General features: G+C 41.5%; 2 protein-coding genes across 5 annotated transcripts in view; both read right to left on the reverse strand.

The window, feature by feature from the left end:
- The window catches only part of TBCE (tubulin folding cofactor E), a 28076-nt gene extending 25863 nt beyond the window's left edge, over nt 1-2213 (reverse strand). Inside the window, exons 1-2 of one of the 3 annotated variants that reach the window (XM_061471230.1) lie at nt 2116-2213; nt 126-226 (exon numbers count right to left, since the gene is read on the reverse strand). In XM_061471230.1, coding sequence (XP_061327214.1) covers nt 126-225 — 100 coding nt within the window. In that variant the 5' untranslated portion in view covers nt 226; nt 2116-2213. Of the gene's footprint in view, nt 1-125; nt 303-2115 lie in introns of those variants that run through there. The other 2 variants (XM_061471229.1, XM_061471228.1) reach the window with 2 other exon arrangements.
- Nucleotides 2214-7528: 5315 nt separating this feature from the next.
- GGPS1 (geranylgeranyl diphosphate synthase 1) lies at nt 7529-24626 on the reverse strand. Of its 2 annotated transcripts, XM_061471243.1 has the most exons (4): nt 24471-24626; nt 19878-19970; nt 14197-14267; nt 7529-10400 (listed from the first exon to the last, which is right to left on the reverse strand). In XM_061471243.1, exons 2-4 carry the CDS (start codon nt 19942-19944, stop codon nt 9639-9641), a joined length of 900 nt encoding a protein of 299 aa, XP_061327227.1. In that variant the 5' UTR covers nt 19945-19970; nt 24471-24626; the 3' UTR covers nt 7529-9638. The 2 variants fall into 2 exon arrangements, with proteins under 2 accessions (XP_061327227.1, XP_061327228.1); XM_061471244.1 differs by lacking the exons at nt 19878-19970; nt 24471-24626 and adding an exon at nt 16174-16630.
- Nucleotides 24627-24714: the final 88 nt, after the last annotated feature.

Below are 24714 nucleotides of genomic sequence, written 5' to 3' on the forward strand. Positions count from 1 at the left end.
ACAATGAGGAAAACAACCAATTTGTATATTCCCACATTCTACTTAACTTTTTTAAATTAAGAACATAATTAGAATTTTGAAAACAACCATTAAATGTAAAGGCTATTGACTATTGTAACATTTACCTGCTGTGGGAGGCACACTGCCAACGTAGCGCACAGTTGCATACTCTGTGCCACACAAGACTCTTCGACCCAGTGCCTCAGAAGGCACCCAGTCAGTCATCCTGGGTAAACCGAAGTCAGAGTTACTCACAGACCTGCAGAGACAGAATCATAACATCACAGACTGGTTTGAGTTGGGAGGGACCTTAAAGCTCAGCCAGTTCCAACCCACTACCATGGGCAGGGACACCTTCCACTAGACCAGGTTGCTCAAAGCCCCGTCCAACCTGATCTTGAACACTGCCAGGGATGGGGCAGCCCCAGCTTCTGTGGGCAACCTGTGCCAGGGCCTCGCCACTCTCACAGCGAAGAGCTTCTTCCTAATATCTTATCTAATCTTCTACCTGGACTTCTGTAAAGCGTTCGACACTGCCCCACACAACATCCTTGTCTCTAAATTGGAGAGACATCAATTTGATGGATGGACCACTCGCTGGATAAAGAACTGGCTGGATGGCCACACACAAAGAGTTGTGGTCAATGGCTCAATGTCCAGCTGGAGACCAGTAACGAGTGGTGTCCCTCAAGGATTGGTGTTGGGACCAGTCTTGTTTAACTTCTTCGTCGCTGACATGGACAGTGGGATTGAATGCGCCCTCAGCAAGTTTGCGATGACACCAAGCTGTGTGTTTCAGTTGATACGCTGGAGGGAAGGAATGCCATCCAGAGGGACCTTGACACGCTTGTGAGGTGGGCTGATGCCAACCTCATGAAGTTTAACCATGCCAAGTGCAAGGTCCTACACCTGGGTCGGAGCAATCCCAGGCACAGCTACAGGTTGGGCAGAGAAGAGATTCAGAGCAGCCCTGTGGAGAAGGACTTGGGGGTGTTGGTCAATGAGAAAATGAACATGAGCTGGCTTCAGTGTGCGCTTGCAGCCCAGAAAGCGAACCGCATCCTGGGCTGCATCAAAAGGAGCGTGACCAGCAGGTCGAAGGAGGTGATCCTGCCCTCTGCTCTGCTCTGCTGAGACCTCACTTGGAGTCTTGTGTGCAGTTCTGGTGTCCTCAACATAAAAAGGACATGGAACTGTTGGAACAAGTCCAGAGAGGGGCCATGACGACGATCAGGGGACTGGAGCAGCTCCTGTATGAAGACAGGCTGAGAAAGTTGGGGCTGTTCAGCCTGGAGAAGAAAAGGCTGCGTGGAGACCTCATAGCAGCCTTCCAGTATCTGAAGGGGGCCTATAGAGATGCTGGAGATGGACTCTTCATTAGGGACTGTAGTGACAGGATAAGAGGTAATGGGTTAAAACTTAAACAGGGGAAGTTTAGATTGGATATAAGGAGGAAGTTCTTTACTGTGAGGGTGGTGAGGCACTGGAATGGGTTGCCCAGGGAGGTTGTGAATGCTCCATCCCTGGCAGTGTTCAAGACCAGGTTGGACGAGGCCTTGGGTGACATGGTTTAGTGTGAGGTGTCCCTGACCATGGCAGGGGGGCTGGAACTAGATGATCTAAAGGTCCTTTCCAACCCTAACGATTCTATGATTCTAAATCTTCCCTCTTTTAGTTCAAAGCCACTCCCCCTTGTCCCATCACTACACGCCCTTGTAAAATGCTCCTCTGCAGATTTCCTGTCGGCCTCCTTTAGATACTGCAAGGCTGCTGTGAGGTCTTCCCAGTGCCGAACAAGAAGCGATGCCCACAACACACGGAAGTCACTGCTTTCGTACTCGCCCTGCCGCGGGTTGCCTCTTCACTGCCCGGCAGCATGCTGGGCTTCTGCAGCAGGACCCGTCTCTCGGCGCCCCTGCCTGCGGCTCACCCGACCCCAGACTGCGTCCCGCCCTTCCAGCGGCGCTCTCCACAGCGGGGACCCGGCGTCCGCGCCCCGTCCCGGCACCGCGAGAGACGACCGTTACTGCGCGCGGCAGGTAGAGCCGTTACTGTAAGTCACCGCCCCCCGGCCGGGGGTACAGCAGCAGGCAACGCCCAGGGCAGGTAACGCACCGGGCGGCAGGAGCAGCCCTGGGCTGGGCCCGCACGCCAGCTCACCCTCTTCTTACCCGCGCCGAAGGACCAACCGCCGACACCACAGCTGCCGGTGCAGCCTCCCCACCAGCCCCTCTTCCGTTCTGCGCGGACTGGGAGCTGTTACCCCGCCCGCAGTATCGGCGCCCTCCCATTAGCCCCAAGCTCCCAGCGCCGCCCTAACTCAGCCGCCATTGGCCTAAACCTATCTTCGACCCCGCTGAAGTCATCGCCTTCACGGGCACTCGACGTGGGGCGTCTCCGCCGTAGAGCTTTCTGGGTAGCGCAGTTCGTGGAGGCGGCCGCTCCGCTCGGACTTGCCAGCCCTCGCCGTGGGGCTAGGAGAAGGTGCGCTGATTGGGGGGGGGGGGGGCGGGCGGGGGCTCGGAGCGGGGCTGGGCCCAGTGTCTGCGCTGAGGGGACCCAGTGCTCCTGGGCTACAGCGGGCGGGCCTCCGATTTCAAACCTCTTTGGTCGTTGAGTTCAACTAACGGCAGTTAGCACATTTAGAAGCAAGCAAGTAGTAAGCATTTTTCTGCCTACAAGCAAGCTGTGTGTTGAGCAAAGGCAGTAAAGCCATATTTAAAGGCTAGGCTGACGGAGGTGTACAATGTGTGTAGATTAATAATAAAAAGTGAAAGACAGCACATAGCAATTGCTGGGGAACAGGTATTTACTAAAAGCTCTTCAGTTTCATGGAGACAGGTACGACGAGATCCTAGAGCTTTCACACAGTTCTGTGGTTACGAAATCCTAGTTGACATTCTCCACATTGCTTTATACTTCAGAATCTCCTAATACCCTTAATTCAAACAATATCATTTGAACTTCTGGACCACAAAGACTAAGACAATCATGAAAGTACAAAACTAAGAAGCTATTTCAGTGCTATGCCTCTGCTTCTAGTACATGAAACAATTCTTTACACTTCTTCGGCAGCCAGCACACTAGTAGTCTGCGCCGATTCTGTGATACTGACTACAGAAATCAAGTACAGGTGTTTCATAACACTAGTATATTCCCAAAGTAATTTGGATAATACGTACCTTCGTCAGCATGGTGATCGCTTGCTTCATCAAGCGATAAGCTTTGAAGGGCCAGTTGCTCCCAAATGGGCATTCCAGGGAATATCTCTGTGCCTTTTTGTTCATATACCTTTGCTGAAAGTAGCATGTTTTCTTAGGCCAACTGATGTCCTTGGGGGAAAAAACAGATACCCTAGTCTTTCTTCCATGTTTGGTGCCCTTGCTGCTCATCCTGCTTCCTGAGCCCATTCATCTCCCACAGAGGGCACCCTTTGAATGATATGTTCCACTTTTGAATGACTCTGAAGCTAAACAAATAGCGGTATGACAACAGAACAATGAAGTAAGCCCTCTGGCTCTCCCTGACTCATTCACTGTTGCTGAATACAAACCCAAGAGCATGCTTCACCTTGTTTAACTATATGTCAGGAAAGTTCTTGAAAACAAAAAAATGCTTTTCACTCTTTCTGACCCCAGCACCATGTTTGATATGCAGTTCAGCCATTCTCAGAATTTACCTTCATGTTCTTGAATTTCTGTATTTAGTACTCCTAAAAAGATAATGAGAATAACATAACTGTTTATTCCATTTCTTTTTCTTCTGTTTTAGCACTATAATCAACAGCTACAGTTCACCCAATGTACTTAAGAAACAGGACAGTCCCAATGCCAATAAAATAAACTAGACCAATTTAACATTTATACAACCTTGTTACTTAGAACTGCAACTTCTGAATTTTATAAGCACTTTAGTAAGAACTAATTTAATTTCAGAATTTATTGAACATTCATTTGGGTTGGTATAAAATATGAAATTAAGTTTATAGCAGTTTTTACATTTCGGGAATGACAATTCTGCCACAGGGCTTTTACTTTGACCTCTACACACCATCCCACCCCCAAAAAGAAGAGAATAGGTTCTTCAGTTAAAGCCACAGGAAAACTGTAGGAACAAATTCTTCATATATTAACTCTGCAATTACCTCAAATTCTATTTTTAAAGAACTTTCTGGTTTTTCCTTGCAACATACTTCTATTTTCCCCCTTTAAATTTATTCCTATGACCTTGGTGTCAGCCCAATTTTAATAACTTTAATGGATGAAAAGTTGTATGCCTCCCTCAGCTAACAGAAGTCCACTGCAGAATAACATACTAGATTACAGCAAGAGAACAGGCCCATTTATGTGTATTTCAAAACTGCATGATGAAAAATGTATGTATTTACCATTTCTCCTTTTTACAGGCTTCAATAATTACTTTACTGAGTAACTTACACCATATACTCCAGAAATAGCAACTGAAACATCACGGAGTGAAAATATACAGTGATCAAAAGATGCAGCTACTTACTGACAGCATACAATTCATATACCAACAGAACAGCGAGTGTTTTCATGGAGTTCAACAGCAAAAAAATTATCCATTATTTTCCATCACATTAGAGCTGGTATTCCACACAAATTCATGTAGGTTCTGCAGTGCTCTCTCTGGAAGTGTCACATTAGGCCTTCCTGGGGTATCCCCCATGGTTCTCTACACTGTAGGAAACAGAGATGCTCAGTAAACACCTTTCCAGTGGGTTAACTGGGAGCTTACTTGTTCTGTAGGGCACACAGGCAAGGAGTGATACCAGGATTCATGTGGTTTATCCAGCATCTTTACTAGAAATTTTGCTGATAATAAGCTTAAAAGTGAGTCAATGAATCATGGGTTATTCCTAGCCACACCTGACATACAAGAGTGCTATCTAAATGAATTAAAAAAAAAAAATGCTGCAGAAAAGGTCAACACAGATGCTCAGCTATGATAAATGTTATTCAGGAAGGATGTTACTGTGAGATAACAAGTAGGCACACAGAAGATTACATTTCCCTGGCTTCAAGAATAGAAAAACCGTTACGAGAACTAAAAATACAGTAATGAAACTATGTACTTTGTTGTACCTATACTTTTAATCAAAACTTTAAGATAATACATTCAAGTTAAAAATATCAGAATAAATAATATTTCTCTTTAATTATCTCTTACATTCTATTTGGAAAGCAAGAAGGGAAGCTCAGAAACTAACCACCTCTTTAACCTTTCCTAGTGAAGTAAAGGAGATGCTGTAACATGACAGGAAATTACATGAGACAGCCGCGAGAGGCTAAAATCGGTTTTCTTATTCTCTCAGATCCTTTCCCTGGCTCTGTTTTTGCCTCTGTCCACCTGCCAGATCTGACATTCATCAGGCTCTTGCTGAGTGGGATAATTCATTAACCCAGGCAAAAGTTAACTCGCTAGCCGTGGGGGAGAGAAGTTGAGTTCTTTCACAAAAAATCATTACCACCAAAGCAAATTAGGTGTTGAAAGCAAATGGGTAGGAGAGGGAAACCAGCTCCAGCTACAGGAGACAAAATAATTTAAGCAAGAAAAAAAAAAAAGTTACAGGCTTTAGCTTCTTGGAAAAAAAGTTTCAGGCATTTCTGGACTGCAGAATTTCTTGGATTACCTTTGTGAAGGCATATGATGAGCCAAGATTTAACAGTTCCAAAGCACACCCAAACTATTTTGTTTGTCCAGTATCAAAAATGAGTTTGATGGGATTGTGTGTGCTATGGTATTAGTAGCAGAATAGAAATATAGCAGAGAAGAATTACAATGAAAGTACTGAGCAATTAATACAAAGAACATAGTAATTATCAAACCTGAAATACAGAATGATATGATTAAGACAGGAGAAAAAAAAGCAGCAACAGATACCTATATTGCTCTTGCATCTCAATAAAAGCCTGGCCCAATTCACTCTTAAAGATGCATCAGAGTTCAAGCCAGTTTTAGATAAGAATGTGGAAAAAACAAAACAAGCCAAACAAACAAACAAAAACAACCCACTAAACCCCAAAACAAACACAACCAAAAACAGCAACAAAAAAAAAAAACAAAACAGAAACCCAGCCAAAACACCAAACCAAGCAAATTGTGTTTATCCACCATGTTGGCATTTTAACAAAAACTTGAGGAAAGAAGCTATTAATACAGGAAACTTCCATAGCACATGGAGGCATTTATATATTTTATAGCTAGCAAAATCCACCATAAAGTTGAAAGCATAAAGAAATACCAGCAGCAACTTTCCCCACTGCCATCAACATTTTTAGAATGTTTGTATCAACAGCTGGTTGATACATACAAAGTTGTCCTGAACCCAGGACAGTGGTACCTGAACAGCTTGAGCTCAAATGCAGAAGTGGAAGTTATCTCCCCTTTTCAGTAAGGTTCCGAAATGACGCTGTTTTCACTATAATTGATAGGGATAAAATGAACCTTTGAAGAAGCAGAGGCCCATGTGCTGTCCAATGGCTGGCCCCTAGGGTGACAGCATTTGTTTATATGCACCATTCATTCATATCCAAGAAAGCACACAATCACAAGACAGACCGAGGTAAGGGGAAATGCTCGAGACCGATGAGCATTTGCATTTCTTTTTGTATGCACTGCAAGAGCTAACCCCCCAAGAAACACACTGGTAACCTGATCAAAGTAAATCTTGTTGGCAATCATAGGACGATAATAAAGAGTTCTGGCTCAAAGGGACTGACACTGAAACCAACAGCCCTTTTTGTTTCCCCATGGCTGTTTCCACTTGCAACTCAGATTTCCATTGCAGAGCAATGCATTTCTTGTTAAGATCAGGAAAAAACTTTACACTGTATTATGGGAGGCATAGCAACAGAGAACTGCACTTACACAACTAAACTAATTCTGCAGCCACAGAACTCTCATGCTGCTTCAAGGAAGTGATTTTTCCTAACGTGGCTTAACACCAGGAGCTTGTACCAGAGAATACTGATGAGGATGCATAGTCTCATTTTATGGCACCAAATATAAAACCTACCTTGACTATAGAGCATGCTTAATACTACTAATAGAGATGCTTAATACTTAAAGATGCTCTGCCTGCTTAACAGAGGAAGGGGAAAAATCCCAGCTTTCTCCAACTCCTCAATACATAAAACCCAAAACAAACCCCACAAAACAAAAACCCCACAAAACTCAGAGGCCTCAATTCATCCTAACCAAAGGGAAGCGCAACAATACTTTGCTTCTGGGCCTTTTAAGATACACCTTCAGGGTACACTTTGAATACTGGTATCAAAAGCCTTGAAGGCAGAAGAGTAAGATGTATGGTTTCTTGTAGGTCCAGCTTTCTTTTCCCAGGGTACTTTTCCCTTCATACATACTTCTGGTTTGAAGGGCCTGCAGCTGGAAAACTTCCAATGTATTACTCCTAATTTTATGTAGGCATGTTCCACAAGATATGGTATTAGAATAAATACTGGGATGAGCTGCCAGAATGAACCAAAGCAACCACACAGCAGAAGTCTCAGATGGTAGAGAAGTTTTATACAAAAATAAGAAAAGCTACCTCATTGGGAAAGCTTGATTACGCATAATTGTTTACATCCAGCAACTAAGCAGGCATGAAATGGCACTAAGCACACTTCACATTGCCAGTTATAATATCCCAAGAGGCACAAGGCTATCTTTTACAGTAAGACTAGGAGATTCTCTGACAGCAGTAGTGTTTCCGGTGCTTTCCCCCATTCAAGGAGAACTGCAGGTGCCTAGAAACTCCCAAGACATGGCACAACATAAACATACTTTGCTGCAGATAGTATTTTCTCATAAAACAGATTTACAGACTTACTACTGAGCACTGCAAGTCATGAAAAAGGAATTACAATTCACTGACATTAACACTAAAGACACCTTTCATCAACTTTCAGCCATTCAGTCCTGGCAACTAGGTCCTTGGAGTGAAAAGGCTATTTATTATTCTGTGCCTAATCACAGAGCAAAGATTCCTCCTCAGCATGCAGATAAAAGGGATAGGCTATCATCCATAACTACATAATGTCTCTGACTAAAAGCAGTCATCCTGAATTTTTTCATGCTTGATCACTTTCAGAAGCAGCTTAAGGCTGCCCAGGGAAGACATTACAGCAACCTTCTACAGTTAGTCTTCTCAGCGGGTTGAAACTATAACTCTCCCTGCTTTCCAGAACAGTAAATGAACACCTGTGTAAAACTATCCTTTAGTTGTCAGAAGCCAAGCACCTCTGGCCATTTCTTTTGAGAATATGCTTGAGCCAACACCACCAATGACAGCACCAGTCCTACATTTCATCCAAACCATTACCTCCCTACACCAAAGCAAGCTTTATGTGGCTGTGAAGACTAAAGGAACTGAACCCAATTAAAGCCAGCCCAGCCAAGAAGAAACAAACATCTCTGCTTAAATTTTGTTCACCTTTATATGTATGTATTTATCTATAGATAAGCAGAGGGTTTTGTCATTTATCGGCCTTTCCCCCTCAACCTTGCTCAGTTCCAGTTCCATTTTGCTGTATCTGTATGTAATTTTAAAGTACCGTTGAAGCCATTAACAAAACTGAAGTGGTATTACAGCATGTAGAACAAGATACTGTACTTCGTTTTAGCAAAAAATTACAGTACTTGTCTCTTTGGAGAGATCTGTACCATGCCTCTAAATAGTAATTCAGGACATTAATGAATTACCTCCTGGAGAATCCCTTCTCAATTATAAGCAGAGATTAACAAGACCTACACCTATTACGGTGTTCTGAAGTGACCTAGAGTGAATCCCATTCCATTTCTAGTAGCAACTTATGATGTTGCTATTTACAGTTACATATATGAACTCTACTGCATAGATTTGAGTTCCTAGCTACAAAATACTTGACAGTTTAGAAATCTAAAACCAGGCAAATAAAATTATTCACTGCAGAGCTGGAATGAGCAGCAAATTTATGCTTTGCTGATGTGATGGAATCTTTGCTTTAATGTACTTGGACAATTTTATAAAGCTACATATTCAGACTAAACATTAGTCTTATTTGCATATAAAATACTATCTTTTGTAATTCACACTCCCCTGAAAATATCCCCAGAGGCTAGACAGGCTATTCGCTTCATAAGCTGATCCATCTGATCTACACAAGCCTAACTTGGAAATACCACACAACAGTTTTATGTGCATTGTGGTTGAAAATAACTTGTTATTTAGCATCAAATATTTTGTTTTACTAGACCATTGTTTGAAAATGCACAATACATTCAGTAAATTCTGATTTAACACAATTTCAGCCAGAAACCTATAGTAGCCTGGTTAAAGATATGAGAGTTTTAGGCCTGAAACAATGCCAACAATTGCATAAAGATGATTACATTTAGAGTCAAAACTTGTTTCAATTCTAGTACACCCACTTTAAAAAAAGCCATCTGCAAGCAGTTACAGTTAAGACTGTATAGATAATAGGGTAACTATTTCAATACTCAGTGACAAATTGCTTTTAACAGTAATTTCTGTAATGTGGCTACATGAGGGTTTTAAACAAGACTGATTATATCACACCTCTCACAGTCTGGTTATTTTCCCTTTTTAAAAGTTCTGATCCACCCCCAGAAGTATTTTAATTTTCAGATTCTTTGAACATTTTGCTCAGCTGTTCAACTAGTGCTACGAGCTCAGGGTTCCCCCCAAGTGATTCTATTTGTTTATAGGCTTCAGATTCAAGCTCTTTCAATGTATTCCGAGTGTACTCAAAGGAACCCACATTTTCAAGGTAATGTACACAGTACTTTTTTATATCTATGTTCTCTGTTCTTTGCCGTAAAATGTTTTGCACCTGAGTACTTTCAGGTCTTGACCAAATGGCATGAATGGTTGGGAATGAGAACTTGCCCTCAGTTAAGTCTTCACAAAAACTCTTGTTTTCACTATATTCTTTGGAGTGCAAGTTGGCATAGTCATCTCTTATTTGGAAGAAGAGGCCAAGTGTGTTAAGAAGTGGCTTTAAGTCTTTCTTATAATTTGAGAACAGCTGCATGAGGCCTACAGCTAATCCAAAGAGACCACCTGTCTTTTGCAGTACCATAGCTTTATATTCAGCTTCTGTAGGACAGGTGTAAGTATCCCTCCAGTAAATATCCAAGCCTTGACCTTTATGGAGTTCCAAAAGTTGACGGGTAAAAACTTTAACAGCATCTGGATGATCAAGGGTTAAAACCTTCTCTAAGCCAAGGAAATACACATAATTAGCACAGTTGATTACAGATGGAATTCCATAGATACTGTGTGCCACCGGAAAGCCCCGTCTCAGCTTTGAGTTATCTTCAATATCATCCACAAGTAGGCTTGCATTGTGCAGCATCTCTGTCACTTCAATGATAACCTGTTACAAGAAGAGAAAATTACTAAGTCTCCCACTGTAATTTAATGTCCAGTTTTGCAAAACCATTTTTAAAATGGACAAGGTTTTAAAGAATGGTATTCTCTATCAGTGAGGTTCCCCTTTAGTCTACTTGCTTCTACCAGAAATACAGATTTATGAGCCAGTTTGCTCTAAGTCCTGGATCTTGTGGTCTTTTGTGTAATGTTGTGAACTTACTTGCTGAAAAGTTTCCACTTGAATGCTCCTCTTCATTGTTGCTACAGTTCTAAAATATGCCATTGTCTAGGAGTCAATGCAGTAACTATTACTGGAAACATGAATCGAGGAAAAGCAACACAATGTTGTGACAAGTGTAGATGCACTAACTTGAGACCTCCAAGGTCAGTTCTTACAAGTGTTGGGTATCATTCATATTTGTCTTGTAAACCTTGTTTTCATAAATGGAGAGAGTTCACCTTTCTTTCCCCACACTTTGTATAGTTAACTTCAGTACCGAGTTCTTAAAAGGCAGACTGTTCTCTCTGGAACATCATTTGGAAAATTCTTGACAGAAAAATGACAGCTACAGCTTTTTGGGAAGCTTCCTAACACTTTACTGCTTGTTACTAAGTGGACCAATATCATGTATCACCTGAGGTACACAAACTGATCAAAACATCAAGCTTGTAGCTGACTACATTTGACTAAAAGTGAACCTTAATTCCAAAACAGGACAATTAAACTAAAAAAATTAAGTTTTTTAACTTTTAACTAACACTTGTTATCTATTTATTATTTACTACATACAGTTTTTATTGCACAGCTGCTATACAGATAACAGCTGTATGCAGCACCTGCTTACATGGCAATAAATTTAAGCACATAAAACTGCATGCTGTATAAACCTACTGCAAAACACATTAAGATATGTGTTTTAAAGCTAATGAACCAATTGCACTTACTAGCTATAAACACTGCCCTCGGTCAATATTCATCAAAAAACCCTGCTTCTAAAAAATACTAAGGCCACCATTAAATAGTGGCAAGTACCTAGTATGGTCCTATTTGATGGATGTTGTAGGAAGGACTTCACTGCAAGCATCTTCTTGAGCAGCAAGCCACCTAGTATTCAGTGACCAGTGTCCCAAAGACTAAAACCCAAACCCCAGAAATCCAACTGTTTGTCCCAGATATAGATGCAAGAACAACCTACTCAAGGAACACTAATGACTATTCTACCAGTTAGAAGTAAGCCCCACTTTGACCTGTGAAGTTATGTTGCAGCCCACTGACTTTAAATCAGAGGACAGAGTACTTACTGAAAGCAACTTTGCATACCTGTCTGGATATTCTTTTTGTCCATTATGTCATTCTCAGTAGTATCAGGGAAGTCTCCCTGTTTTCTGCAAGTTCCTCAGATAAGCCTATTCCAGAATTTCTCTTACTAACCTATCTCACCACACTGTCAGTTTGATGAACTTTTGCAGCTTCTAGATATTTAAGGTTTAATTGAAACAGTGCTTCGTTACTGAGTGCTTGAATTAAGTTATATTGTGAACTTAAAAGACAATGTCAAAAATGCTTCAGAGTTGAAAGTAAGAACCAAAAAAGTTCAGACAGCCAAAAAAAAAAAAAAAGCAAGCTTATTTTAGAAGACATGAGGAAGTGGCCAGAGGAAATGAAAAGACTGCTCTTCATAATGAAAGCTGAAGAGCAAGCACGGAGTGTTATGCCTTCTTATAACCTAAGCCTATCCAATCAGTAGCTGCTGCACTATCACTCTGACACACAGATTTCTATCTCCCTTCTTGCAATAGGTTTAAAATTTGCTTGGCCCCGTACTAGGCTATTTCAGTGCCTTTTTAGAAGAAAGCTCATCTGACAAACCCAGTGTTTTCTAATTCAGCAAGATGAAGTGTCTCAGTGCAGAGTGAGGGGGAAGAGACCATTTGCCTGGGAAAAGTGTGAGATGGTGGCAGCCAATAGTAAAATCAACTACCAAGGAACAGTAGCCTCAACTGTATCATCTAAAACTACATGTAGACAAATGATCCAAGGTGGAAAAAAAAAAACAAACATCCAATAACAAGTGCCAGAATTCAGATTTTTAATAAAAGAAATACAAACAGCTGGAAAGGAATCAGGCTGCTAGACACCTGAGACATCTTAGCAAGATTATGAGACATGGCAAAAAGATGACTAGAGGTGGTCCTTCAGACTTCAATAACCTTAAGTTATTAAAATTGGTACAAGTATGCACAAAAGCAGTAGTAATTGCAGGCTGAAGATGACACGGTCTTGTTTTTGTCCTCAAATGACCCAAATAATGAAAATATCAAGTTCCCTCACAAACAGCTTATGTGGTAAAGGAAATATTAAAACATCAGTTTTCTTCATAAAGATAACCAGAACAAGTGGTCCAAGTTTTCAATAATGCTTATATGTTTGTCAGTTTAAATGTGACAGGTAGAACTGGCAACTTCTGTTCATACAGAGGCACTGCTGCTTCAGTTAACTATAGCACATGAAAGAAGATGGATCCATGTCATGGGTGCTCAGCCAAAGAAAGAGACAACAGCCAGACTGCAACATAAGGAATCCCAGTTGGACAGAATGAAAAAGTTTGTTGTCATGGGAAGATAGGCCCTGAGGCTGCAGAATCTACATCCTCACATTTTCAAAACTCAGCAAGGATCACAAAAACCTTAAGGAGCTAGGGAGCAAGACCCGCTTTACACAGGGGGTTGCCCTAGATAGCTTCCAGAGGCTTCTTCCAGTTTGAATTCTGATCTACCATATTAGACTAAACCTATGCATACAATACATAGGTTGCTATATAATACATTTTATTTGAATGTATAGCTGAGCATAGTGTAAGATGTGTGTCTAGCTGGAAGCCAGACTAAATCTGTCTAAAAATTAGAGAGACAGGTCAGAATACAGAAGAGTTACAAGATGATGAATGCAGCATCTTCCATTGTTTATATCACTTTGACCATTTTGATATTTGAGGACTACTAAGTATCACTGTTAAGCCATATGGAAGAAGACTCCTTCACAAACTCCAAAGGTACTTCTGTGAAGAATTAATGAAACTAACTAAGGACCAGCTTGATAAGTGTCAAAACCCACAATTGGTTATTTTAATGCTTTACATTGTCTTGGATGCAGAATATTTTGCACTGTCTAAATGCAGTTTAGCAAAACTGTAGTCTAACCAAGATAAGTTTTCATTTGACAAGCCACAGTGTATAAATATGCAGCCATGCATCTTACATAGCTCTGTCCAAAAGAAAAGCAAAAGCGAAGAAGAAATCCTAGTTTAAAGCTTCTCATTAAAGAGTAAGGACTCTGGACTGAATAAGAAGTCCACAGTTTCAGGTCCAAAATAAATAGTGCTTTATAAAGTTCATTTCTGTCTTTGATATTTTTGTATCAAAACCGTAAGATTTTTTCAACCACTATTATTTGTGTAGTTTACAAGGTAACTGTCTAGCTTCTTCCATACGTCTTTAAAAACTCATTGTTAATAATTAAGTGGGTAACAATGGTAGCTGCTTATCTACAACTTAACAGGTTGAGTACACTTGGAACTAAGTAACTATCCTACATTGGACAAGCCATGGAAGTAACTTTTTTTAGTGTTACGTCACAGTCAAAGCTTTGCACTAAAGTTGTCTTCCTGAAAGCTTACTTCAATGTATTCAGAAATTAGTACATTTAAGACTACTGATCATTTATGCTTTGTAAGAGAATCATCTGTTATCAGGAGTCTTGGAAGAAAGATTAATAGCCCTTTAAAGTAATTAGCCAGTACCTGTATTTTATCTTCTGGAACATTCAGCCAGTGATTAAAGGCCTGTGACAGTTTGGTTCTCACTTGCTTACCTGCAATAAAAATATTACAGGCATTTATAAAAAGCACATAAAGGTTATTATTAGGGACAACAGTTTGTCTTAACTACAGCTGATTTGAGATCAGTAAACCGATCAGTGTGGTCACCTGAAAGCAGAAAACACATCCTAGTGGGTTATCTTGTTACCTCATTGTATATGCATCAATTATATCAGTTTTAAACATTTCACAGTAATATGAGAAGCACACATTTACAGTTACTATATTTAGTTTTGTCAGTTTAACTGGCAAGTGATCCTGACTATGTTGGTAACATGTACAGATCAATTTATACTTCTGAAAGTAAACCCTAGTTTGCTAGGCATGTTGATTTTGTGTATGTAACAGATTAAAAAGTTTCAGTTATGACTCATTATTAGTTGAAGATATGGCTGTTTGTTGAAAATCTATTCGTTTCCATTTTTAGGTCTTTCTCCTGTAGTACTCTTTACTTGCTACTGACAATTTGTAAAACACAAGTGATACTTGATATATTTAGTAACTCTAAAAAAAAAATCTGAACAGAACATTCTGAACAGAACTTTCCAATAATTCACATTTATCTTACACCCAAGAAGTCTACTTAAAAATAATAGGATTTGTTCTGCTTTGGCTAAACCTAGTTTGGTGGAGCCAAGCAGTCACCCTGTTTCATAGGAATGAAAGATCAAAACTCCAAGTTCACTGTTAAAACAAGCATTACTGTTTAATCCAGATACATTTTACATAAAATTTTAATAGAAGTTAACCCATTGATATCATCTTTCTTTAATAAATCGTTAGGAGTCACATACTGATGATCAATATGAAATAAAGTCACTCCCTACCTACACTGAAACAATGCTGCTCTGAACTTTGGGAAACTTAGCTATGAGTAAGATCTTCAAATAACTACAAGACAAACAGCTCTACATATGTAGCTCACATCAACAAGGCATCTGGAATAAAAGCTTTAAATTCCAATGCAGTGAACCTAGACAGTGGGTTCCATATTACTCAAGATCTACTGAGACACAGCTTAAGGATTCTGCAATATTAGTCCTCATGTTGATGATGCCATCTTGCCCATAGCGCTAAAGAAATTTGAACAGCTGAATCTCTCCCTAAGGCTTCTCTACTGCTGTGTGACCAGCACATACAAAACAGAATAATAAAAAGGGGTAAAGATTCACTTGCAGTGATACACCATAGAGAAATTGGACTGAGGATATTTCTTTTTCTAATTAAGTCACCACCAGGTAAGCAATAGCTTTGTGGTTTGGGCTTACTCCCTGGCTCAGAGGGCTTCAATTTTTGCCTCAATCCTCAAACACTTCCACTGCTTCCTGTCAACACCATCTTCTGGTTTCCATCAGAAAAGAATAATCAAAGGTGCTTCTTATTTCATAGAATGGTATTGGTTTCTGGTCTCAAAAGCCTAAATGCAGAAGCCTCTGTTCCTTGCCACACCTTTCCTCTCCCCACACTAGACAGGGCAACAATACAAGGACACTAGGACAAAATGGACAAAATTAAAAGGAGTAAAACTTAACACTGGCAGAATTATGCCAATTCTTTAGTGTTATGTGTCATGCTCTGTTAATTATTTTAGGGAGGCTATTGTGAAACTGAAGAATATAGAGGTCTAACTTCTAAAATTAGACACTCTACCTATTGTATAGAACTGCAATAATAGACATATCTGCAACAAGCTTTCATTACAGTTATACTAAATGTATTTTGTTTAATCTGTTTAAGATCCCAATATTACCCAAATCAAACAGTAACTACAGAAAGATTTTCCCACTAGAAATGCTGGGTGGAAAAGGCGAGCTAAAAAAGATGTACTGCGGATAATCCCTCCCAACTCTTCAGATAGATGAGATGCTTCTATAAAAATGAAAAATCAGCCTGACTTACTCTCTACATGCACAGTTGTTCTTGTGACAGGGTACATATCCAAAACCCACAGACTTCCAGCTCTAACATTCTCCTGATCAGTACTTCACTCCTGCTGCAGTGAAGTAACCACAAATTATGCTGTTAGGGCAGCACCCCACTTAATAGTGAGGGTACATAAAAGGGCTAGAACAGCTTGGGAAAGAGCAGAGGGACTATTAACCTAGCTCTCATTAGAGCCTCACCAAGCTAATTCAACTTACTACACTAGCAGAAAACTCTTTTTTGCTAGGTTAGCTTTCTGCCAGCTTTAGATACTGAGTCAGCTTATGAAATGGATCTGCCAAAGTTAGTACAGGGTAAGCAGCAGATGCTGAGACAGAGGAAGGGGGCACTGCCCTTCTAGAGAAAGCAAACTATTACCTTAGCTGTCTAGTACACTTCCACATTTACCTCTGTCCTCTGATGGATTAAGGCTAAATGGATAAATTCCCCAACAGCCAGCATAAATGAACTGCAGAAAGACAAGCAAAGAGAGCAAGCATATACACTTCTAAACCTGGGCAGCCACTTGTGACAGATTTAAGGTCACTGCAGAATTGTCTAGCTTAACTCCCCTATTCAAAATAGGGTTAACAAGTCCAGGGTCGTGATCCTGATTTTTGCCTCGTTCCTTCTCCTCAGGATCCAGAATGCCACCATCCCATGGTCACTACAGCTAAGCTTGCCTCCAGTCTTCAAGTCCTAACCAATTCTTTCTTGTTTTTTAAGTGTGAGATCCCACAAAAAAACCTTCCTTCATCAGCTCCTTGATCATCTGTGTCAGCAGCGGTCATTGATGCATTCCAGAATCCTCATGGATTGCCTGTACTTTGCTGGTTGCTGCTTCTACAAGATACTGAGTCTAAGCTAAAGTCTCTTATGAGGACCAGTGCCACTAAATATGAGGACTCCTCCAGTTGTCTGAAGGCCTCATCTACTTCTTCCTGCTCAGGTAGTCTGTAGCAAAGACTCACTATAGTGTCATCCTATTGATCTGCCCTCTAATCTTAAACCACAAGCTGTCAACAGGCTTATCACCTGAAGGCAGAGCTCCATGCAGTTCAGCTGCCCTTTCACATAAAAAGCAGTTCCCACCCCTCTTTACTCCAGATTGTTTTACTAGGCAGTCAACATCCATTGCAGCACTCCAGCTGTGCAAAATATCGCGCATCAGATACCCCAATAAAACTGCAGCCCTGTAACTGCATGCAGACCTCTAACTCCTCCTGTTTATTCCCCATGCATTTGTGTACAGGCACATCAGAGAAGCACTCAGTCCTGCACAGGCCCTGGAAAAAAAAGTGAGAGCTTCTCCCATAATGTTGTCCTGTTCATACTTCCTTGTTTGAATACATACACCTAAGAGAGCCTTCAGCTCTGCACTGTTGATTACAAGACATCGCTTTTGTCCCCATCAGCCTACACCATTTTGTTTGGAAGTTCACCATTTTTTTTACTTGACTGTGTGTAGTCATTCCCCTATACTGTAATTTTTAGTTTAAGCCCTTTCTCACCAGGTTGTTCAGCCTGTTTGCAGAGACTTTTGCCCCGACTCTGGTAGGTGGATACTGTCTCCTCCTAGTAGTCTTTGACCTACAAACGGAGTCCCATGATCATAAAACCCAACTAACCACTTGTCGATATGCAGGATCTGTTTGTTCCTCTTAATGGTGAGGGGAACAGGGTTGAGGGTAATGGAGAAAAGCCACCTGGCTTCCTGTGCACTTGGCCCTCATTCCAAAAGCCACATAGTGATGCCTGATAAGCTGCAGACATCCTCTTGCTATATCCATTAGTGCTCAAGTGGAAGAACTGCAGAGTTAAGTTGTCTAAGGGTGAAACACACCTTGGCAGTTCCCTTATAGCATCCCTGATCAGAGCTATCCAGAAACAGCAAATCTCCCTAAGACAGAAGCTCTGTTCCCTGCAGGAGTCAGTCTCCCCACTAGTATCACTTGCTGCTGCCCAGGTGCTGGTCTGATGCTTTGTTGTGCATAAAGCTCCCAGCTTTGTGTCTTCCTTCAGTGCATTAAACCTATTTGGCAATTGCACATCTGCTCGAGGAACAGGAATCTTTCTCCTAGTGCCAGAAGCCATCAGCTCCGAGTCTTTACCATTGTGGGAGTCTCCATTTCCCATTGTGACATGCATAGACTGTTCTTGCCCCTCCTTCAATATACCTGGATGTTTCAGGCTCTTGAACCTGCAAGATCTTGCTCTTTTTGTTATTTCTGATGCTGTGCAGCCTGCTGACCCTCTTCCACTGCTCCTTTGCTTTGTGACACATTTTCCACCACTGCACACACCTTTCAGGTGCAGGGATATCACTTTCTTCTGTCTCAGTGGGCTCCCTCGGGCATCTCTGCAGCTCAGATACTCTAGACATAGAGTCTCCCTCAGGAAATTTGCCCAAGTTGAAGCCTCTGATGTGCCAAGCGTAGCTGTGCTAGTGGCAGAGATCATGCCTTCTGGTGCTTAACTCCTTCACCAAGCTGGTCAAGTTCAACAGCCCAGAGAAAAAGCTAAAACCAGAAGCCAGTCTTTATTGTTTAGCCTGCTGAAAAAGCCTATGAAAGACTGCAGCCAAGACCAGAGGGACATGAAAAGGAAGATGTACAGTTATGAATAGGATCAGAGCCTACCCCTTTCAAAAGAAAGCTGTTGATCACATCAGCTTTACTGCAGCTGAAATTTCATGTACTCCTTAATGCTGCAAAAACAGTTACTGGTGTTAACTTAGCCACTCCAAGATAAAAGATTTATCACATGCGTGAATCAGGCCACTTTGAGACAAACCACACTGGAATTTGTGAAAATTAATCCTGTTCATTGCACTTTGTTTACAAGACTAAAAGCTGGTCAGAATTATTTTCCTTAATATTTACCATATTTTGGAGCTTCCTTAACTCTACCAGTATGCAATAAAAGCTGGACAGCAGACAGTGATGAAATAGTCCCAGTTCAAAAGTAGTTCCACTACTATTTTTACAAAGTTAGTCACTTTGACAGATTATATGGTCTCCCTTACACTTTAGGTGCACAAGTAAAAGCCACAACAAGCAATCTGACTTTTCAAAGAGGCTTCTGACATGCATATCCGTACAGTAGTTCTTCATCAAACTGTGTCCTGAATTATGCTAAAATATGCACCATTCAAGACTGAAAAAATAATCTAAATGTGTTTCTAGTGACCTGATACTACACAAGGACTGGCTGATTCTCTGGCAAGTGACACCATCCAGGGACAGCTGAAATTTGCTGAAAGAATACCTGGCCCTACACATACCAGCAGAACAAATTACACAAAAGAAATACACACTTTCAACAAAAATAAACACAACCCACTGGGTCCAGTACAGGAAGCTGATAAATTCAGGCTGATGTTCTGCTATTTAAGAATGGGCTCAACTCTTCAGTATTTGCTCTTCGTAGTTGTAAAAAGTAGCAAGTCAGCTACTCTGAAGAGAGAACAGAGTAGCTAAAAAACTACTTATGCTGCAGACTCAAGAGCTATTGTAACAATCTCAAAAAGTGTGGTTCTACAAGAGGAAGAAAAGAACAAATACTGAAAAGTGTTACTTTTAATTACTCTTCACAAACCAAGAATGGATAAACTTCTTGGCTTATACTTGCTATGAAAACGCTTTTGATATTTAAGAACAATACAGTACAAAGAAACTTGCCTGGCAGTTGAAGTAAGTACTGGTATGGCTCTAGGATTCTTTTAGAAGTTTCATCCATCCCATCCATTTCTTTGTTTCATAAGAGGTAGTTCACTGTTAAAGAAAGTGTTATTTAACACTATTAAGACCAAAAATTAGAGAAGTAAAAAGTAGATGCATGCAATTAATAAAACATCAGCTGACTTCAAGGTTAGGTGCAAATACTTCAACTTTGCACATGACACCTTCAGTTAATAAAATCTTCCCAGATTTCATTTAGAGAAGAAACAAGCATATGTACTAAACAGAGTTTTTTTTTTTATTCATGAATAGTTTAAACCAACTCCTGGACTTTGTTGTATTGCAGCACTCAGTATTTAAAACATCAGCATTTGCAGCAATGAAGCCCCACTTTAAAGGAGACAGCACATACAAAGCCTCACATGACTAATCTGATTAGACCTCCTTAAATGCTTTCCCCATACAAAAGTAGAGATGCCTAAGAGCAGAAAAATATGTCACACCAAGGCGACTTCAATAAGTTGTACACTAGCTTCAGCCTTCCGATAGAATTCTTTGGTCCTGTTTTAGAAGGCAGAACAGCAATATACCATTTTCTTACCTCTGTTTCAGCATAAAGACATCTTTATAGGCTTTCCCATATACTATATAGATAATAGACTTTTATGAGCAATCTTTTACAATCCAACCCCTACATAGCTCAACAATTGTCTATTGATTATGTTTCAGTTCACATAACTTTGGTCATCTATATCTGCATTTTTTCCAGACTCTTTTCTGTAACAGATTTTCTGTCCTTTCACCTCTAGCCTTCCTTGCTGCACTGCAGATGCAGCAGCTCAAAAACAACTCTTCTAATGTCATTTTAAGATAGGAACTGCAGCAGGAGCATAAAGTCTCATGCTACTTCAGCATAATTAGCTACTTAGATAGGACCTTGGAAATTCTGTGCTTTTTGCCCCTGAAGCATCTGAAAATTATATATATATATAAATATTTCAAATTGATATGAGTATGGACTTATGCATTTTTAACGCGGTTACATTAAATGGGGTGGTTAACATGGATAGAAAAAACTACGTTTCACACTTGCTCAAAGTAATCCGGCAGTACTCTCCCACCAAAAGCTCAGATGATCAACATTAAGATCACTGCTTCCGCTTAAGCTACCTGGACAAACTGGTATTCTCCAGCATTCATGACTTTTTCCTTTCATTATAGCTCTGTCAGTTCCTGTTTATTCCTATTCCTACCCTCTACACCCATTAAGTATTTGCAGCAGTCCAAAGTTGGGATCTGCACTGATAACCACTTTCTAAACTTAGGTTTGGATCAATTCCTTTATTTGCTTCACTGTGTATGTTAATCAAATATATCAGCACTTCAGGGCAGGAAAGGCTATTTAAGCAAATACAGCTGCCAACAAAATGCTCTTAAGACTGCACTTTTGGGAAAACTTTGCATAGTTTCTTAGCAGTAATGCCACAATAAGCAGTATAGCCTTTCCACCTTACCCCATGGTATGCCAGCACAACTGGTAACAAGCGTGGTCAGGCCGCACAGTAATCTAAATCAGATTTGACACCCTTGACTCCCTGTTTTATTGTCAGGTTGCTGTATAGCTGAAAGGATAGGAACTGCTTTTAAGCCAGCAAGGAGAGTCAGCTGTCAAACTGTACCCTTAAATACCAAAGATAAGTCTCAAAGGACTTCAGTGAGGAACTGAAACCAAAAAGATTATCATAGTCTAGCCCCAGATGTTAAGCATAAAGAAACTAGTAGAAATAAATATAATGACACTATCAACTTAAACTCTCCTGTGACTATTATTTGTCATAAAGCCACACAGTAGTTTAGAATTGAAAGTGTCTCGCTGGAAAGAGATGTTAGGGTTGGAATTGTTCCTCTACAAAGTTCCCATTTAAAAGTAGGTATTAGAAGTCCTTCCTCTCCCTCAGCCTACAAGGAGGTTTCTTGACTGTCTGTAGGACACTAAGACGATATTCAGATTCCCAAACTAACATGAAATTCTCTAGTATTACACAGCATCAAACTAAATATTTGCATCTTTTGGCACAAAACTAATAGAGGTCTACCCAAAATGCTTCTTATGAGCAGAAAATCAGTCAGGCACTTCTCCCACAAGTGCAAAGGTTTTTATTTTTTTAAGTAAGAGAGGCAAAAAAAAAACTAACAAAGAGTACATTGGAACTTAGCTTTAATCACTACAGTTAAACTTTTCTAGACTGCTAAGCTACCTTTAAGTGAAGCAATAGGTAACCTCCACTAAGGAAAAGAGAAATGGTCTGATTATTCAGACAGCTACATGTCTAACACATCCACCCAAACAAGAAAAGTGAGCAGAACCTCTCCAAAGCTTACCCAAAGAAACAGACACTTGATAACTATGCAAATGAAGTTGCTCATAAAGGTCTGGAAGCATGAATACCATAATATGAAACTTGTAATATAACTGCTCTTTGCACAAAGTTATCACATCTGACACGCTTAGGAAATGCTTGATATTGTTTCCTGCCTAGGTGACTAACCAATTTACTAAGGAAGTTACAGTGCTGCAGAAAGAAAGTCTTCTCAGTAAAGACATTTAGAGACAAGATCTCAGTCAGCACTGGGGGAAGTAAAATTGCCAGGAGTTAAACAATCAATGAATGGGAATGCAAAGCCTTTTGTTAGTGAAAGCACAAGAACTCATTACATGTGCATCTATTCAAAGGATTAAAGCAGTTAAGGTCATTTTGCCTTTTAAAGCACTACACAGACTTGCTGCATTTCAATTCATATGCATGACTAAGATACTTTTCCAGTTATTTCTCAGTATCCCCACATAAACACATAGAACAGCTGTTATGGGCACAGGCCATACAATCACAATAGAGAGCCCCTAGAACAGTCTTTTGGACTGTAACGAACTTCCTCTCTAATGATCACTTTGAAAACACACAAGACACTAAAATAAGATGGTGACATGGGCTTCTATAAGTTGGAACTACTCTAAAACAATACCTGAACCTGTGATCAGGAGTTTTCTAAATAAGACGCAAGTAATATTAATTCTAGGTTATATTGCAACAAATATCTTAATTTCGCATCCCACCCCTTCCAATCTGCAGAATATTCTCCTCCTTCCTAAAATTAGGAGAATGTGATCCCTGAAATAGTCCAGGTTAAATACACAGTTTTTAAAAAAGCATCACCATCTCGGGGGCTACAACTGCAGTACAGTTACACAAAAAAATAAAGAGAGCAGAGAGGTGTAGTTCACAAGGAACCATCCAGAAAGTTCTTAAATCGGCTCCATCAGAGAATTTAGTGCACCAAGACAGTGGCTTCATTGTAACCAGTGTGTGTGGAAAAGCCCGGAATAGGGGAGTGCAGAAATGAGAAGGTCTGTTTCAGGAATACACAGACACGGTTGCGAATGTGTATTGTTTCAAAGAGGCTATCAAGGCTCTTAATCCAACCGTTAGTTGGACAGAATTCTTGTCACCCTAGTCCAGATTCTCATTATAATTAGTAGAGTCCACTTCACAAGCCCTCCTAGGCTGACACCGAACAAAAACTTGTATTCAGCTTCAAGATAGGCAACTTCCCATCTGTGGGATGATAGTCATTCACTTTCCCCGAAGACGCAGCTGAGTAAACAAGCAGCTTTCCACAGCTACCATTTCAACACTAACGCTAGAACAGCAAAAACATATTGTTGCTAGAACTATTTCGATTTTAATAGGATTTCCAGATATAATTGAGCATGAACGCTACGGAAGCCGGACAATACCAGGGCTGTCCAAGCTCTCGCCTTATAGTGTGACTGCACACAGGCAGAAAGGGATTTTAAGATTGAGGCTGACCCGAGGGTAGCAAACGAGTCGGCAGAAACCGTGACTACTTCTGAATCGCTGCAATACGTGATGAAAACTCACATTTCACAAAGAAGGTGAAGTTGCTACCCTGCTCGCAGATGTCGAGCCCCTGCCCGACACGATAGTCAACACAACGGATATAGGGTTCATTTTTCTTAGTTCAACATAGGATAGATATGTAACCGCGAAGGAAGCAGCGGAGCCTCTCCAGCTACTCCTACAACGCCAAGGCAAGCAGCCCAGCCGCACCAGCGCCATTTTAGATAGACTGAGACCGAGAGCCACGGACTCCTCGCTCCCCCTACCTGCTGTCCACCCCCATTTTCTGATCTGCGCTGCCAGCAATCGGGCTCGGCCCCCGCCAGGAAGGGAAGCGCCGCCCGCCGCAGTCCCAGCTCCCGAGAGCCCTGTCAGCCCGCCCCGGCAACAGCGCCGCCGCCCGCCGGCGCCGCCCAGCACCAACGGAGGCCGCCGGCCCCCTTCCCGGGCAGCCCGCCAACCCCTCCTAGGCAGAGCGGCCGCGGGACCCACTTCCCTTCCCCCTCCCCGCCTCAGACAGGCTCGCCCTTGCCGCCCGTCCCCGCGAAAGCGGGGCGGGGAGAAAGACCGGCTTCTCTTAGGCCCCCACGCCAGGCGGCGACAGCACCTGTTTCCACCAACGGCCAAATAACGGGCAGAGCGCGGGACCCCAGCCCCAGCAGCCGCTGCTCACCTAGCCTCCTCCGCCAGCCGGAGCCGCTCCCCCGAGCTGCCTCCGCTCCACGACTGGCGGCAGCTAGAGTACCGCCCCCTTCCGCTCCGCCGGGCGCCACCTTCCCCTGTTGAGGGAAAATGCGCCACCAGCGCGGCATGGCGCAGGCGCGGGCCTGGCCCCCTCGGCTTATGAGCATTCGGCAGGGGCCCCGTCCCCTCGCGGCTGTCGCGCGCAGTGTGCCCTGGGAGGTGTAGTCCATCCA

This window comes from Pezoporus flaviventris, unplaced genomic scaffold (assembly GCF_033815535.1).
Source record: "Pezoporus flaviventris isolate CSIRO_AGI_PZ_B2104156 unplaced genomic scaffold, CSIRO_AGI_Pfla_v1 ptg000066l, whole genome shotgun sequence".
NCBI lineage: Eukaryota > Metazoa > Chordata > Aves > Psittaciformes > Psittacidae > Pezoporus > Pezoporus flaviventris.